Raw genomic sequence first — 16,890 nt, 5'->3', positions numbered from 1 at the left:
TTTAGCTTGGGAAAGGAAGGAAAACCCATCTCTGTCCATCCCACAGATGATAATTCTCGCTCCTCCTCTCAACCCTGAGGCTGTGCCAGGGCAGCAATCCCAGAGCAAACACCTCCCAACAGATGCTTCTCATCCTCCCCATCACCTCCAAAGCACCCAAGAGCCTCCCGAGGGCGGTGCTGCAGGGACTAGAAATTCCTGCTTCCCCCCATCAAGCCAGGCAGACACCGACCCGGCCCAGGCAGCTCACTGCTGCACAGCTGCAAGTTGTTGGCTGGGGATGGAACCCCACAGGTGGCTGCACCCGTTTCCCAGGTGTGGGTGTGCTGTGGCCCACAGGATTTCTGTGCAGGGAGCACAGCCCTCAGGGCTTCTCCTCAGAGCAGAGCCGAGCTCGCCTTCGTTAGGCCTCAGAGCCTGAGGGCCAATGGTGGGAAAAGCTATTTCGTCAATAAAGGAACCTTGTAAACAAGATAAGAGAGCGACTTTTCACATAATCTAAGAGCAACAGGACAGGGGGAGGTTTTCAGTCGGGCTTTAGTGGTAGGGAAGCTGCAGACTCAGCCTGTGTTCACCACAGACACAGGGCCTCACTAGGCCTCACTGGGCCCAAGCACAGCTCCGCAGCCCCCCCGATGGAGATGCGGCCCCCAGAGCTTCCGGGGACTCGGGCCATGTGTCAGAAAAGATGTGTGGAGGCCAAGGAGGTCATGCAGGGCGCTAAGGGCCTCCCTGCCCTGCGGGCAACGCATGGCACGGCACCGCCGCCATGACACCGCCAAGCCGCCATGACACCGCCAAGCCGCCATGACACCACCCCCAACCGCCCCGGCCCCGCCCCCAACCGCCGTAACCCCGCCCCCCTCCCCTCCGCCGCTCCTTATTGGCTGTCGAGGCAGAATTTTAAACTCTTTTGCCCGCCCCTTAGCAACCGCATCCATCCCGGCGTTCCCATTGGCTCTCGTGCGGAGCGGCCCGCTCGCTGATTGGCCACGCGGCTCGACCAGTGCCGGCAGCCGCCGCAGCGCTGCTACTTTCAAAAGAGCCGGGCCGGCGGCGGCTGCGTGCAGGTGAGCGGCGGTGGGATGCATTAGCCTGGAATTCCCGTTTGTGACCCCCTGGTTTTATTCCTACCTACGTGTGGGGCTCCTTCCTGTGTCACTGGGTGCTGAGCTGGGCCCTTGCCCTATAGGCACCGAGACCTCGTGGAGGGAAGGAGGGGTGGGGAGGTCCCACTGCACCCCTCTCCCCATATCTCTTTGCTTCTCCCACTCCCCGGTGCTTCCCGATGTTTGGGCCTCTCTGCGGGGCTGGGAGGGCGCCTCTGAGCTTGCTGTTGGTTGCATTGGGCCCTGCAGCCCTTTCACTGCGGGTGTGCGGTGAGATTTGTATCCCCTCCCCCCCCCCATAACTGTGCCCACCCCCCTCTTTGCTCGCAGAGGCCGAGGAGGAGGATGCCGGTGGCACGCAGCAGCAAGGCACAGAGCAGCAAGCAGCCCCGAGCCAGCAAGGCGCCCTCTGTTACTGAGAATGTCCCCCAAGAGAAGGTATGGCTGTGGGCTATGGGCAGTTTGGGCTCCCTGTGGGGTGCCCCCAGCCCCACATCACTGGCTGTGTTGCAGGAGGAGGGCTGCCAGGCCAAACGCTCCCCATCCTCGCCCCAGGGAGGACCCAAGAAGAGGTCAGCATTTGGGGACATCACCAATGTGAGTGCATTGCTGTGCTCCAAGCCCCCTCACCCACCCTTCCCCCAGAAGCACAGATGAGCCTCACCTTATCTCTTTGCTATGTTTTCGTCTCTTTTTCCCACCAAAACCAGGCTCACAAGAACCAGACAGTGACAGGGAAGAAGGAGGGGGTCAAAGCTCCCACCCACAAAGCAACCAGGGCCCCCCCTGCCCCGATAGTGGCCAAGAACAATGAGATCAACCTGAAAAAGTGAGTACCCAGGTGAGATGGGAGCAGGGTGTGGGGACCAGCACCCACTCACAGCCATCCCTGTGGTGTTGGGGTTTCCCTTGGGTGCTGGAGTACGTGAGCAGGGTGGGGGTGGGCAGGAGTTAGATGGGGCTTTTTGGAGAACCAGGAGATGTCTCCCTTCTGATGTTTTTGTCCTATCTAGGTCACTGAGGAAAACCCCCCCAACAGATGTCCCTGTGGAGCCCGAGAAAGATTCTGTGTCTGAGGAGCCTGTGCAGGTATGAAGCTGTCCCAGGTGATGGACCCCAGGCTGTAACCTGGCCCCCAGCTCTATTCTAGAGGTACTGGGGCATCTCTGGAAGCTGTTCAGTGTGCTGGGATGGGAGCTGGAGGCTAAACCTGCTCCTAGGAGCCTCTCCAATGGCAAAGAGAGGAGTGACTGCTGTGGGTCAGCTTGGAGAGAGGGTGTGCTACCCTGAAGAGCTCTTGCAAGCTTTCCCCATGCCTGTTCTCACTGCTGCCTTCTCCACACAGCAGGTCCAAGTGGTGGAAGACATAGACAAGGAGCAGCTGGGAGACCCCTACGCCAATGCAGAGTATGCCAAGGAGATCTTTGACTACATGCGAGAGAGGGAGGTGGGTGATGAGTGATGTCTGCCTGGGGAGTCCTGCGTGGGATGGGAGGGGGCTCATTTTGGGAGGGAGTCCCTGACTTCTGCTGCCTTGACAGGAAAAGTTCCAGCTCCCTGATTACATGGAGAAGCAGCCAGATATCAGCAGGGATATGCGTGCCATCCTGGTGGACTGGATGGTGGAGGTGCAGGTAGGCAGGCATGGGGAGGGGGCTTGGATTTGTCCCATGTTTTATACAGGGCGGGAGCCACTCCGGACCTACGAACGTCCCCAGTTCAGAGCTCCTCCTCATCCCCCTCCCCATGTTGATGATGAGGCTGTGAATGCCCCAGGAATTCAGGCTTTTGCCCATCGCCTTCTTTGCAGGAAAACTTCGAGCTGAACCATGAGACACTGTACCTGGCAGTGAAGCTGGTGGACCACTACCTGGTGGAGGTGGTGAGCATGAGGGACAAGCTGCAGCTCATTGGCTCCACTGCTGTCCTCATTGCCTCCAAATTCGAGGTGAATCTTGGTGTGGGTTTTGGAGAACGCTGGGGCTCTAAAGCTCTGGGGTGGCTCATCCATCCTTGTGCTGTCCCTTTCTGTGCCAAGGGCTGAATCCTGCCTACTGGAGACCTGGCTCCTCTCTGCTGTTTGGGGACTGCCAGGGTACCGGGGTGTCACGATAGGATGCTCCTGGCAGGAGATGTACCCTGAGAAGGCCTGAAAATTGCGTAGGCTCCCCCCAAATGTTATCAGGATGAGTTCTGAGCAGTTCCTCCCTGCAGGAGCGCTGCCCTCCATGCGTGGATGACTTCCTGTACATCTGCGACGATGCCTACAAGAGGGAAGAGCTCATTGCCATGGAGACGAGCATCCTCCGCACCCTCAACTTCGACATCAACATCCCCATCCCCTACCGCTTCCTGCGGCGCTTTGCCAAGGTGGGGCTCGGCCACCTCCCATGGGCTGTGACACAAAGGGAGGGAGATAAGGAAGGGTTAGGGGTGATGGCGTTGACCTGAGGGCTTGGGATCTGCATCCAGTGCCCCAGAAAGAAGGATGCTGGTGTGGTGCTGCTTAAATCCGAGCCTTCTGCCCACAGTGTGCCCGTGCCTCGATGGAGACGCTGACTCTGGCCCGTTTCCTCTGTGAGATGACCCTGCAGGAGTACGACTACGCACGGGAGCGTCCCTCCAAGCTGGCTGCCAGCAGCTTGCTGTTGGCGCTCACCATGAAGAACCTGGGTGGCTGGGTGAGCGTGGGGAACGTGGGAAGGGATGGAGGGCCGAGGTGATGTCGCAGGGATGGCTGTGCCTTACCCCTCGTCGCTCCGCAGACCCCCACTCTGGAGTATTACAGCGGGTACTGCGCTCAGGATCTGCACCCCTTGGTGAAAAGGTTGAATTTTCTGCTCACCTATCAGCCCTGCGACAAGCTGAAGGCTGTGCGCACCAAGTACTCACACAGGTGAGTATGCCAGCAGCCCCTGGGGGCTCTCCTGGGGGTGCCAGGGCTGCTGCTGAGCTCTGCAACCCCACACAACTCCTTGCAGGGTCTTCTTTGAGGTCGCCAAGACAACCCCCATGGACATGATGAAGCTGGAGGAGAAGTTGAAAAGCTAGCCCTGCCTCTGTACATAGCCTGTAAATAGCGGGGTGGGAGCACTGTGTACATAAAAGGGGGGAGAAAACAAAAAACCAAACCCAAACACTGTTTTTACTGAATGGAGAGGAAAAAAAAAAAAAAAGTGATGTAGAGCTGTCAATAAAATATTGTGTATATCTTAATGTGGTTGTAGTAGGGGCTGCAGGTGGAGGGGATGCGGGGATAAAGGAGGGGCTGGAAGGGGTCCCTGGGTCCCATCCTCTTTCTGTTCCCAAGCAGTGATTTGACACCAGCAGCAGCAATAAATATCTTTTCTCCAAATATTTACACAGCTTAAATAGCAACAGAGAGAAAGGGGGAGATCTTTTTGCTTTGGCCCCATACTGCAGCCCAGCTCCCTGGCTCCTGTAGTGACCCTGCACCCGCCAGCACCTTCAGCCCCCGAGGCTCAGGGAGAAGCAGCAGCTCCAGGGATGCTGGGGGACAAACAGACAAAGCAAGGCAAGCGGGGAGGGGGGAGAGGGTTCCATACACACACACACACACACACACACACACAGGGGGCAGCAGGGACCCAGGCCCCCCAGCTCCTGGCAGCCTAGGGTGGGTTGCTGAGCTCCTTAATGGCTTGCAGGATTCTCTTCATGTGGCCGACTTTGGTGATGCCCAGGTCCTGTGGTTGGGGAGAGAGGAGCTGCAAAGCTTTGCTCCCCTGAGTGGAGCACAGGCATGATGCTGGTGAACCAGGGGCTGGGGCCAGCTCCCTCCCCACCGTTGTGTCCTCCCTGATAGGGGACAGTGAGGTCGAAGGAGGGAGGGGGGCACAGTGCTCTCTTGTGCTGACATCTAGGAGGTGGAAATGGGCTGTGGTACCTTCAGGTCTCTCCTCTCCAGCAGGATCAGCTCCGAGCCCTGGATGTCGTGTCGGATAAAAATCTCCCTGTATTCCCCTAACCCAAGTGTTTCCAGCCAGGCAGCCACCTCCTCAGCACCCCACTTGTCCGCTAGAAGGGAGAGAAAACCCAGAAGTGAAGCAGGGCACCGGCACACAAGTGTGGCAGATGCTGCCCCTTGTTCCCTCCACCTCTTTATGGGGCTCTTTCACTTCTCTATGGAGCATCCAACCGTCTCCCTTTGCCCAATCAGCCTCCCGTGGGGCTGAGCTCTACTGCAGCTCCTTCTCTCATCCCGTTGTACGTGCAGCTCCTTTACCTGGGAGCGCGCTGTTGCTCTTTTGCTTCTGTGCCTTGTCCTTCCTGGGCTTGGGGATGTTGAGGCGAAGTTTGAAGCTGCCCTTATTGGCACTGCTGGCACTCTCCTGCAAGAAACAGGGCTGAGCCCACCCTTACACCCAACACAGCCCCCCTCCCACCGTTATGCACCCACCTCCTCGCTGGGGTGGGCGATGGGTCCCAGCCAGTGGATGTCCAACAGCCGCTGCAGCTCCTGGCCCAATGCGCTTAGGGGGCCTTGCAGTGCTTCCTCCTCCAGGGGTGAGTCCAGCTGTGGGGGACAGGGACCGTCCCCAGCCCCAGTGCCACCTGCTGGCAGGGGGGACAGCTGGGCTGGAGGGCTCGGGGGGGTCCCCAGCCCCACACTCACCGCCTTCCCCTCCAGGAACGCTCTGGTCTCGGTATAGAGAGCTTTGATGCTCAGCACCACCTCCACGGCTGCGTTCCTGCTGAGAAACTGTGGGGGGACAGGGGGTGAGCACAAAGCCAAGGGTCTGCCAGGATGGGGATTTGACCCCCCAACCCTGCTCACTTCGGGGGTGCCAGCAGCTTTGTTGCAAAGCGCATCGCTCAGCGCCGAGGTGCTGGTATTGACGGCGTGTGCCAGCTCCTGCTCCACGCCTTTGTGCGCCTTGGCTGCCTCGCGGATCCTGCAGCAGGGATGGGATGGAGCCAGAGTGTCCCTGTGCCCCCAGCAGCCCCTCACCCCCATCCTGACCTGGCAATGAGGGTCTCAGCCACGCGTGACAGCTGCTGCAGCAGGCTGCTCTCCTCCTCGGTCAGATACTCCATGGACTGCTGTGAGCTGAGCCGTGGCCGCGCGGCTGTACGGTAGCTTTCCCCCTTCTGTTTGTCCTCCCATGACTTCAAGGTGCTTTCAAACGCCTGCAGGGGCACAGAGGTCCCAACCCTGCTCGCCCCACAGCCCCACAGCCCATCCCGCAGGGCTCACCCGGTCCCTGGTCAGCATCTGTGCCCGGTTCTTGTGCTGGATCCGGATGACGCCGGGCGGTTGGATCCATGCTTCCCCATCCACCTGCACAGGGACGCCCTCGTCCCCACGGATGGTGATCTTCACCACGCGGCACTGCAGGGCAGACAGGGCTGGCACCGGGGCCGGCAGAGAGCGGCACTGTGCGAGGCTCCCCCCGGCCCTACCTGGGCGATGCGGTGGTGCTGCAGGTTGATGACCCGTGACACGGCCATCTGGATGCTGCCAAACACAGCCACCACCTCCAGCTTCTTGTCGTCGAAGGACGGCGCGCCGAAGTTCTGCATGGGAACAGCCCCGCCACGCTGAGCTCAGTGCCCCCTGCCCCAGTGACAGAGAGGTTTTCCGTCCCCCCCGCAGCTCGCACTCACGTTGTCCTCTTTAGTGCCACCCCAAAAATTGATGCCCCCTGCGTAGCTGGGGATGTTGAGCACGGCGATGCCCTGCAGGCTGGGCAGCGAGATGGGTACCCCGTCGCACTGCAAGAGAGGGCTGAGCCTGGGGGGCCACCCCGCTGCCCCCACCCCAGCCCCGCTCCCAGCCCTGACCCCATACCTCCAGCTGCACCCGCTGCTCCAGGTTCTTGTAGGTGCGCTGCAGCAGCTCCTTGGTGCCCAGCACCCCGTACCACATCATGTTCTTGGTGCGGCTGCTGCGGGGTGCCGTGGGGGAGGTGAATGGCCACCGGCCCCACAGCATCCCAGTGATCCCACCCAGCATCCCAGCAGTATCTCAGTATCCCAGTGCTCCTCCCCATCATCCCGCTATCCTGGCATCCCAGTAATTTCTTCCCAGTGGTCCCTCCTTGCATCCTAATGGTCCCTTTCAGCAACCTTTTGGTCCATCCTGGCATCTTTCCTGGCATCCCCATATTCCCTTCCAGCATCCCAATGGTCCCTTCCAGCATCCCAGTGCTCCCTCCCAGTGTCCCTACATCCTGGCATCCCAGTGGCCCTTCCCAGCATCCTGGCATCCTTGTGATCCTTCCTGGCACCTTGTCAATCCCTCCCAGCAGTCTCTTCCCAGCATCCTGGCAACCCAGTAATCCTTTCCAGCATCCCAGTGATCCATCCCAGCAATCCCTCCCCACATGGGCATCATGGAGCTGGGCTGGGGGGGCACCCACACATCCCACGCTTTTCCCAGGGGAGTCTCTCAGCCAACCTGCACTTCTTAGGGTGCTCATCCCTCTTGTTGTTGAACTCCAGTGAGATCTTGGCATCCAGGCCAATGCCAAAGTAGTTGTTCATGACGCATTTTTCAGAGAAGTGCCTGAAAGCAGCAGGGCTGGCACCAGGACACGAAGCAAAAACCCAACAGAGCCCCGGGGTGACCCCAAACTCACAGCACACTGGGATCCTCGGGGAATTGTAAGCTGCCAAAGGTGTCCGGTCGCTCCAGGAGGATGGATGAAGTGGCCGAGGTCACCGTCTCCCGCCGAGAGCCTGCAGGGTGGGTTGGAGGTGGCTGCTGAGTGAGCCCACCCCACTGCTCCCCTCGAAGCCCCCCTTAAAAGATGCTGCGTGCCAAATGGGAGCCTTACAGAGCCGTTCCTCCTCCTTGTTGAGCTCCTCTGAGCTGTCCTTCTTGCTGGGAACCACGGTGGCCTGATATGCTTGGGTCTGCTTGTTCTGCTCATCCACAGCTGGGGGGCAAACACAGCACAGCGGTGGGGCCAGAGCACCCCCCGCCCCGCATCCCAACAGCTGCCCCCAGCCCCGGGGCATTGCCCCAGCCTGCCCCAGCCTTTGGATCACCCTGGAGATGGGACGATGCTCCTTTGGGACTGCACAGTGATGAACATTCAGAGGGGAAACTGAGGCACGGCTCCTCCCCGTGCCACCCCCTCACCTCTCTCAGCCTGCTCGATGATCTGCCGCAGGGCTTTCTTCAGGCTGTTGGCCCGCAGCATCAGCTGCTCCTTGGATTTGAAGATGCGGGGCACAGGGCTGGGGGCGAAGCCGCCTTTCTCCAGCTCCTTGGCATCGGTCGGGGTGCCCTGCGGGGTCCCCTCGGGGACCACGATGGCCTGAGCCTCCTCGGTCAGCTCCCTCACCAGCGAGTCCAGCTTCTCATTCAGCATGGCACACTGTGGAGTGGCCACGCGCTCAGCCCTCTGCCTGGCACCCCAAGGCACGGGAACCCCAAGGGATGGGCAACCCAAATCCCGTGCTGTTCTGGACACCCCATGTTTGCTTGGGTACCCAGTTGTTTGAGCATCCCATGCTTGGCCCAAGTACCCAAACGCCTGGATGCCACGTGCTTACCCAGGTACCCCAAGTGCTGGGCATCTCTGAGCGCCCCAAATGCCTGGAAATCCTGAATATTTGGGCACCCCATGCTCCCCCAAGTACCCCAAGTGCTTGGGCACCCTTCAACACCCTGAGTGCCTGGGCACCAGATGCTTACCTGGAAATCCTGTGTATTTGGGTTTGCAACCGAAGTGCCTGGGACCCTAAGAACTTGAGCACCCAGCTTCCTGGGTACTCTGGGCACCCCAAGTGCCTCACTATCCCATACTCTCCTGAGCACCCCAGGAGCTTAGGCACCCCTATGGCATGCACACCCCCAGCAGCCCCCCACCACCCCCAGGCCCACCTTTCTGGCCATCAGCTCTGCCTCCTGTTTGTTCTCAGTTGCCCTCTTGTAGGCACGGCCAACTTCAGCCACGAAATCATTGACGGTGCCGCAGAGGAACCTGACAAGGGAAGCAGTCAGGGAGTCATGGGACCAGTGGTGTCCTGGGGGGACCCATCCCCAGCAGCCCATTCCCAGCAACCCCGTACTTTGCAGATGAAATCACCACTGAATGCTTGTCCGACTCCAAGATCTTGGCCAGGTGGAAGGCAACGGAGTCGGCGTAGTGGGAGATGTGGGCCTGGGGAGAGGACAGCTGGATGGGTGTCCCAAGCCAGGATGGGGACATGGCGCTGTGTCCATCCCCTCAGTACAGGGATGCACAGCAGTCCGAGCCCCGCCATGCTCACCCCATGCCACGTTGCCCCCTTCCCACAACATCCCCCATCCAACATCATTTCAGGGTGGCAGGGACCCGTCCCTACAAGTGCCCACCTGGATGTTGGAGTCTCCATCCTCCTCCTCCTTCAGGGCTGGTGGGGACTGCTTGGGGGCTTCGTAGGTCAGCACGCTCCACCTGCCAAGCAGAGAGCAGAGATGCCACAATCCCGTGGCCCCATCTGTCACGCAGGGATGCCCAGGTCTCCCCAGAGCTCACCGATCCAGCATCTTGGTGGTGGCCCTCTCCAGCTTCTCCAGGATTTGCAGCAGCTGCGTATCGTCATCGCAGAGGCTGCCCCAGCCCAGCACCCGTGCCAGGTCATTACCAGTGCCCAGGGGCAGGACGCCCAGCTGACACTGCAGGACAGGGACGGGGTTCAGCCCCGCACCCACCCTGCGGGTACCCCACACCTCAGTGCTGCAGGAGACATCACCATGGGCACATCCCCGTTGTCCCCATGGGGGGGGTGAGGATGGGGAGGTGGAAGTCCCTCAGCCCCGTTGTCCCCACGGGATGAAGATGGGAGGTGGCAGCCCGCTGTCCCCATCGTTCCCGTTGTCCCCATTGTCTCCGTTGTCCCCCTGCCACCACTCACTTGCTTGTGCAGCCCCAGAGCATCGATCTCAGACAGCACCCACCCCACGCTGCCATCGCCACCGCACACCAGGATGCGGAAAGTGGAGAACTTCTGGAAGAGGCGCAGCCTGGAAAAAGGGAGCAGAGGGGGCTGTGGGGTCCCGCTGGGCTCCTGCAGGTGACACCCACCTGCCAGCACTCACCCCAGGTGTGGGCCTCCATTCATGAGGTCGAAGACCTGAGCAGGGTTGAGGAACTGCTTGAATTTGCGCAGGAACTTGACGCCCTGGTTGTCCCCACTCTTGGAGTTGACGAAAGCCAGGAGGGGGCTGGAGCAGGAGGAGGGACAGGTGGCCTTCCAGAACCCTGTGAGAACACACGGACATGAGCGCTGTCCCCAGCCCTGAAGGCATTGAAGGAGGCACCTCTGGAGATCAGAAGATGCCCTGACTGCATCCAGACCTACAGGCAGGAGGGGGTGTAAGCAGGGGGCTATGGGAATGCAGAGGGGTTGGAAAAGGAGGAGCAGGACACAGAGGTGGGATGAGATGGAGATGTGGACAGTGATAAGGATGGAGAAGGTGACAGGGACGGGGATGGGAATGGGGAAGGAAAAGGAGATGGAATGTTGATGGGATGAGATGGGAGGGGATGGGATGGGATGGGATGGGATGGGATGGGATGGGATGGGATGGGATGGGAGGGGATGGGAGGGGATGGGATGGGAGGGGATGGGAGGGGATGGGATGGGATGGGATGGGATGGGATGGGATGGGATGGGATGGGATGGGATGGGATGGGAGGGGATGGGAGGGGATGGGATGGGAGGGGATGGGAGGGGATGGGATGGGATGGGATGGGATGGGATGGGATGGGATGGGGAAAGGCAGAGAGATGGGGTTGGAGATGGAATGAAGATGAGGTGGGATAGGATGGAGATGGGGAATGAGGATGGAATGGAAATGGGGAAGGAGATGGGATGGGGATGGGAATGGAGAAGGAGAGGAGGATGAGACATAGATGGGATGGGATGGGATCAGATGGGGATGGGAAAAAGCATGGGCATGGAGATGGGGTTGTGGATGGAAGGGGGATGGTATGGGATAGAGACAGAGATGGGAACGAGGATAGGAGTGGAGATGAGAGGAAGATGGGAATGAGGATGGAATGGACATGGGGAAGGAGATGGGATGGGATGGGAAAGGAAATGGGGCCAGGGACAGGCGAGGCTGTGCCAGGGCAGCACACAGGCCAAGTTTGGTTCTTCCAGCACTGCCCCTGCAGGCACAGTGAGTCAGCGGGCTGGCTCCTGTCCCCAAGCTGCAGCCACCGCAATGGGCACGGAGGGGTCCCTCCCTCACTGCAGGGACTGACCCAGCACAACCAGGTGGGAATCCTCACCCAGATTCAGTGGCATTCGGTGGCCCTGGAGAACAGCCACTGCCAAAAGCTGCCACGTCCCCCCCAACTCTGCAGATGACTCAGGGAGGTTGGCAGCCGGCAGCATGCTTTTAAAGAAATGAGATGGGGAATGCAGTGTGCTCGCAGCACAGCATGGAAGGGGCTGGCCCGCAGCCGGCTCAGGGACACCTCGGCCGCCCCATTCCCAGTCCCTGGGTTGGATGGAGCAGACACGGCTCTGAGGAGGGAGGAGAACCGCGTGACGGTTGCCCTGACAGCATCTCGATGAGTAACGAGCAGCAGATGAGCCACCGGCTGAGCGGAGCGGTGGAAATCATTAAAGAACACGAGAAGGAATATCCGGAGGAGAGGAACAGATTTCGCTTGGCTGAGGCCAGCTGGACCCCTCCGGATAGGGAAGCAGATAGGGTGAGGGAAGCGGTGTGGGAACATCCCTGGGTGGCATTCGTTCTGGAACCTACTGATGGCACGGTGCGTCCCCTCCCGACTCACCATCCGAGTCGATGCTGTTCAGGGCGGTGGGTGGGATGATGGACACTTTGTACTGCCCCAGGGGGCACCTCTTGCCGAACTGCTCCTTGCAGGCGCTGTGCACCTGGGGGCATTTGTGTTAGCTGAGGGACAACCCACAGCCTGGCCGTCCCCAGGGGATGCAGGGGGCACACGTCCTTACAATGGCTTTGCACCACAGGCACCTCCAGTCCTGCAGCCTCCGCACGCTGCCGCAGGTCCGGTCGCAGACGGCACAGCGTGCGCTCACGGGCAGGTTGCCCTCCAGCCACTGGTGGGGCATGGCCACCTGCGGGCAGGGACAACCCTCAGTCCCCACGTCGTGCCCAGTGACGGCGGCCCCGCGGTGGGGATGCTCACCCCGTCCTCGTCCTCGATGATCTCGCTGCCGATGGACGCCAGCGTGGTCCACTTGCAGTTGTTGGTGGCTCTGACGGCGCAGCGCTTGTGCGCTTTGAACTTGCACACTTGTGGGGTATGGAAGAGCGGGTGAGGGGCGAGGACGGCCCCTGACCCCACCTTTTCCCCTTCCCCCCATATGGCCCAGGGAACCCCTGGGTGCCCACCTTCACAGGAGAGGCCGTGGGAGGTGACCCCTGAGAGCGCCTCGCGGCACACGTTGCAGAAGGTGGGTCTGGCATGGGAGCAGGCGTACCAGTTGTGCATGCCCGAGAAGTGTTCCATGTTGAACTGCGTGGCCTGCGGGGCACAGCCCAGCTGCAGCCACGGCCCTGTGACTCCCTGGGCCCCCCCACATCCCAGTGACCCTTCCCAGCATCCTGCTATCCCAGCCATCCTTCCCGACAACACAGCATCCCTGCAGTCCTTCCCAGCATCCCGCTATTTCAGCATCCCAGCATCTCACAGTCCCTTTGGTCCACCCCAGCATCCCGATATCCCGGCAGACCCTCCCAGTATCCCATCATCCTGGCACTGCCAGCCCTGGGGACCCACTCCCTGACCCCACAGCCATCCCACCTCGTGGATCTCCCACTTCTGCACTGACTTCAGGGCCCCGATCCAGTCCTCCATCTCTTTACGGTTCTCGGCACATAGGATGAGCTTGCGGAACGGCGTGATCACCTGCGACGAGCCACAGTGCCACAGCCCATTGCAAGGCCACCCCACAGAGAGCCGAACCCCACGGCAACCCACCTGAACCCCACGGCAGCCCGCCCAAACCCTACAACAGCCCGCCCAAACCCCACAGAAAGCCTCCGCCTCACTGTGAAGCTGTTGTTAATGTTCTTGGTGCTGGTCTCAGCCACGCTGGCGTCAGACAGATCCACCTCATCAAAGATCAGGGACTGTGGGAACAAAGCAGGGCTCAGTACTGCTGCAAACCCAAACCCAGCTCAGCGGGGGCTCAGAACCCCCCCGGCCCACCTTAGCATCCTTGGCATAATAGAGCGTCCGGCCTCGCAGCTTGAAGTATCTCCGCTTCCACCTCTGGAAGGAGCTCGTCTGTTTCAGCAGCAGCCCCTCCTTCACACTCTTCTGTGGGGACATGGGGACATCAGCTCCCAGGACCCCCACCAAGTGATATGGGATGGCAATAATGATCACGGGGACAGGAGGATGCACGGTGCTGATGAGGGAACATTGGAGAATCCTGATGGTGACGGGTATGGGGGTGCAGGGGGCTTGGGGTGGTGATGGAGGGACACGGGGTGTCACGGTGATGTGAGGAGAGGGGCGTGGGGGGATCCTGGCGGTGAGGAGCAGGGAGACATGGGGGGCTTTATGACAGGAAGGAATGTTGGGCTGTGGGAAGTTGTAATGGTGAGGAGTGGGGGATACGGGGAGATGTTGGGGGGCTCCTGGTGGGGGGAGAAGTAAGGGGACACGGTGAGCTCCTAATAATGAGGAGCACGGCACATGGGGACCTCCTGGTGCGCAGGGGGATGCAGGGGGATCCGGGTGGGAAGGAGCAGGGGGGGAACGGGGGGATCCTGATGCTTGGAAGCAGGGGTTGCAGCACGGTGCAGGCACAGCGGGGTCGGAGCCAGCACTGCAGCCCAGCTCGGCGTGGCTGGGGGCCAGGCGGGCAGCACGATCCTGCAGGGTGGGTGCCAGCACCGCAGCGGGAGCAGCTCTGAGCGATGCAGAGTTCGGGCAGGATGTGACCCGGCTGCTCAACCCGAAAAGCAGAGCCCTTTCCATCCCCACCCCCAGGTCAAGACACCCCAAATCGGAGCAAAAAGCCCCAAAAGAAAGAGGAGGAGAGGGGGCTCGGCACGCATCACAGCACCAACCTGCATCTCACCAGCATCACCCCATGGGCACGCAGAGGGATCCGCCGGGTCTGACCCCGCACCACCAGAACGCCAGTAGGGTTGGGGCTGCGGGCGGCTGCAAACCTTATCAGCTGTGCAACACAACGGGCCCTTCCGGGCTCGGCCCCAGCCGTGCACCCCAACGCCGTGCCCTGCAGCCCTGCAGCCCCCAAACCCCGGCACTGTGGGAACCCCTGCAAGGTTTCAGTGCCGGTGCCTGAAAAGGGGCTGCAGAATTAATGGGGGATGGCGATGCAGTGTGTGCAGAACGGAAAATGCGTCGGGGTGAGGCACCCCGCAGACATCCGGCTGCTGGCAATAGGCTATCTCGGTGGCCCAGGCACTGCCACCCCGTCCCCTCACGTCCCTGCAGGCTGGGAGCAGTGTGGGGCACTGGGGCACGGATGGGCTCTGGTGCCGATGGTATCCCGTGAACCTGAGATGATGTCCCTGTGAGCTGACCAATGGAGCTCCCGGGGGGGGATCAGGGTGTCTCCATGGGGGGAACTCAGAGCACGCAGGGGACCCCGAAGTGTACAGGAGGACTGCAAAGCAGACAGGGGATGTCATGATCCCCAAGAACAGCGGGGAACCCAAAGCAGGTGGGGCAGCCCCAAAGAACACAAAGGACCTCATGGCGTGCAGAAGGACCCCAAAGCACATAGTGGCCCCCCAAAGCATGCAGGGGGACCCCGAAGCACACAAGGGGACCCCACGGTATCCAGGTGACCTCAGACCATGCAGGGGACTCCACTCCAAAGCATGCAGAAGACCCCGAGGCATGAGGGGGAGTGCAAATCATATAGATGGTCCCCAAAGCATGCAGCTGACTTAAGAGCATGCAGAGGACCCCAAAGGGCACAGGGGACCTAAGGGCCTGCAAGCAATCCCCTAAAGAACACAGGGGGCCCCAAAGCACAAAGAGGGACCCCCAAAGTGAGCAGGGGCACATAGAGCTGCCTCAAGCACACAGGGGGACCCCAAAGCAAACGGGCAGCTGCCAGCAGCTCTCAGAGATGATTTGCAGCCCAGCACCTCTGCGGTGATGCTTCTCAGCCCAGCGCCACCAGTGCTGTCCCCTGGGTTACTCCAGCAGGTGACACCCCAGGACTGCTCTGCCAGTGCTGGGGGACGTTCCCGTCCCCAGTTTCCCATTGATGCCCACAGCTCTCCAGGGAACCGGCAGCCCTCAGCCCCAGTGAGGAGGAGGAGGAGGAGGGGGTGGCAGCAATCCCCCTTCTGTACTGGGGCCATTCAGCCCTGCAGGGGCACCTGCGCCTGGCAGCTGTCATTGTCACTGAGCACAATGGCCTCAACACCTCCGCGCCAGGGCCGGCACAAAGCGCCCCACGGGGAGCCCCGCAATTACAGCCCACGAGTTGGGGTGTGGGGGACGGGGGGCTGGGATGGATGGGGGTGGGGGCAGGGCTTTGGCAATTGGGGTGCACGCTGATGGGGGTGGACGCAGAACGGATGGGGATGGGCCGTCCGCCCTGTCCTGTCCCCAGGAGAGACATCAGCACCATATGGGGGCACGCCGAACCCCAAGAGGTGGGGTGGAAACCCTAAAACCTCAGTAGCCCCCTGTTATCAGCAGCAGGGATGGCTGAGGACACCCAAAAATAGGTCTGCCCTCCTCGCTGCTAAACCAGGCATCTCTCGGGAACCACTGGGTTCTCCCTTATTAACTCTGTGCTAATTAGGACTGTGGGGTGCTGCCCCCCCCCATTTGGCTGCATGGCGGCCACGCTGGATGCCATACGTGCTCCCTTTCCAGCACTGCCTCCTGCATGGTGAAGTGCCAGATGCTGCCACCCAGCCAGGGGGACAAGGGGACCCCACAACACCACCACGCACAGCACAGAGCCAGCGATCCCAAACAGCACCGGGGGCTCTGCCACCCCCATACCCACACCGGCCTGCTGTCCCCATAGCAGCACCCCATATTTCCATCGGACCTACCAAACCGTCACGCCACACACAAGCTGCCAACCCGTAACCACGGCAGGGAGGAAATAAAACGAAGATTTGGGATCGGGGCTGACAGGAGGTGGGGGTCCCCTCACCTTGCTCCGCATCTGGCCCGAGGTGGACACCTTCCGGATGAGTTTGTGGGTGCTGCCCTCCTGCTCGCCCTCGCTGTCTGACGATTCCTCACCGCCCGCCTCGGGGGACACAGGGGACAGCTTGTCCGAGTCCAGGGATGACACGGATTCCCGTGCCTGCCGCAGGAACAGGTCGCCAGCCACCAGCTTCTCGGCCATCTTCAGGGGGGTGGGGGGGGGACAGCCCTGAGGTGGGGAGATGGAGCCCTGAAATGGGGCACAGAGCCCCCGCGAGGTGGGAATCCATGGGGACGGTGCCATTGGGGTGCACAACTTCTCCCATTCCCTGTAACGTTTTTCCTCGTTTTGGTGCCCCATTGCTTGGTCCCCCCCGGTGACGTTGGGGTGCTGCCCCCCCCCCCCTCCCCCCTATGTGCCGCCCTCACCCATGGGTGCCTGTCCCTGGGGTGTGATGGGGGGAAAGGGGGAGGCTCTCCCACCTCAGGAAGGGATGAGGAGCTTCCCGGGTGAGATGGGGGCTCCCCATATGGAGTGTGCGTGGGGGGGGCACCCACCTGGCTGCACCACGGGGCACCCACTGCAGCCCCCCACCTCCCCCACATGCTCTGCCTCCTCCCCTCCGAACACCAAGCGTGGGCTGCCGATTTATGATGGG

At 61.0% G+C, this 16,890-nt stretch overlaps 2 protein-coding genes across 2 annotated transcripts; one reads left to right on the top strand and one right to left on the bottom strand.

The window, feature by feature from the left end:
* Window positions 1-1,454: 1,454 nt before the first annotated feature.
* On the top strand, window positions 1,455-4,160 carry CCNB3 (cyclin B3; the record flags this gene model as incomplete). Its single annotated transcript, XM_079541868.1, has 11 exons — window positions 1,455-1,547; window positions 1,623-1,706; window positions 1,820-1,938; window positions 2,123-2,198; window positions 2,455-2,556; window positions 2,651-2,743; window positions 2,920-3,057; window positions 3,324-3,479; window positions 3,641-3,790; window positions 3,875-4,005; window positions 4,091-4,160. 11 exons carry the CDS (start codon window positions 1,455-1,457, stop codon window positions 4,158-4,160), a joined length of 1,212 nt encoding a protein of 403 aa, XP_079397994.1.
* Window positions 4,161-4,741: 581 nt separating this feature from the next.
* On the bottom strand, window positions 4,742-16,433 carry DGKK (diacylglycerol kinase kappa; the record flags this gene model as incomplete). The annotated part of the gene is made up of 29 exons (XM_079541771.1): window positions 4,742-4,816; window positions 5,017-5,147; window positions 5,356-5,461; window positions 5,530-5,646; window positions 5,746-5,832; window positions 5,908-6,025; window positions 6,094-6,260; window positions 6,328-6,462; window positions 6,534-6,647; window positions 6,738-6,845; window positions 6,922-7,018; window positions 7,531-7,638; window positions 7,712-7,811; window positions 7,910-8,011; window positions 8,218-8,455; window positions 8,965-9,064; window positions 9,153-9,244; window positions 9,439-9,520; window positions 9,602-9,741; window positions 9,981-10,089; window positions 10,165-10,327; window positions 11,876-11,978; window positions 12,057-12,182; window positions 12,254-12,360; window positions 12,460-12,592; window positions 12,872-12,976; window positions 13,120-13,200; window positions 13,280-13,390; window positions 16,236-16,433. 29 exons carry the CDS (start codon window positions 16,431-16,433, stop codon window positions 4,742-4,744), a joined length of 3,453 nt encoding a protein of 1,150 aa, XP_079397897.1.
* Window positions 16,434-16,890: the final 457 nt, after the last annotated feature.

Source organism: Tetrao urogallus, assembly GCF_951394365.1.
Source record: "Tetrao urogallus genome assembly, chromosome: 13".
Taxonomy (NCBI): domain Eukaryota; kingdom Metazoa; phylum Chordata; class Aves; order Galliformes; family Phasianidae; genus Tetrao; species Tetrao urogallus.
This window is presented reverse-complemented; position numbering and strand designations above follow the sequence as displayed.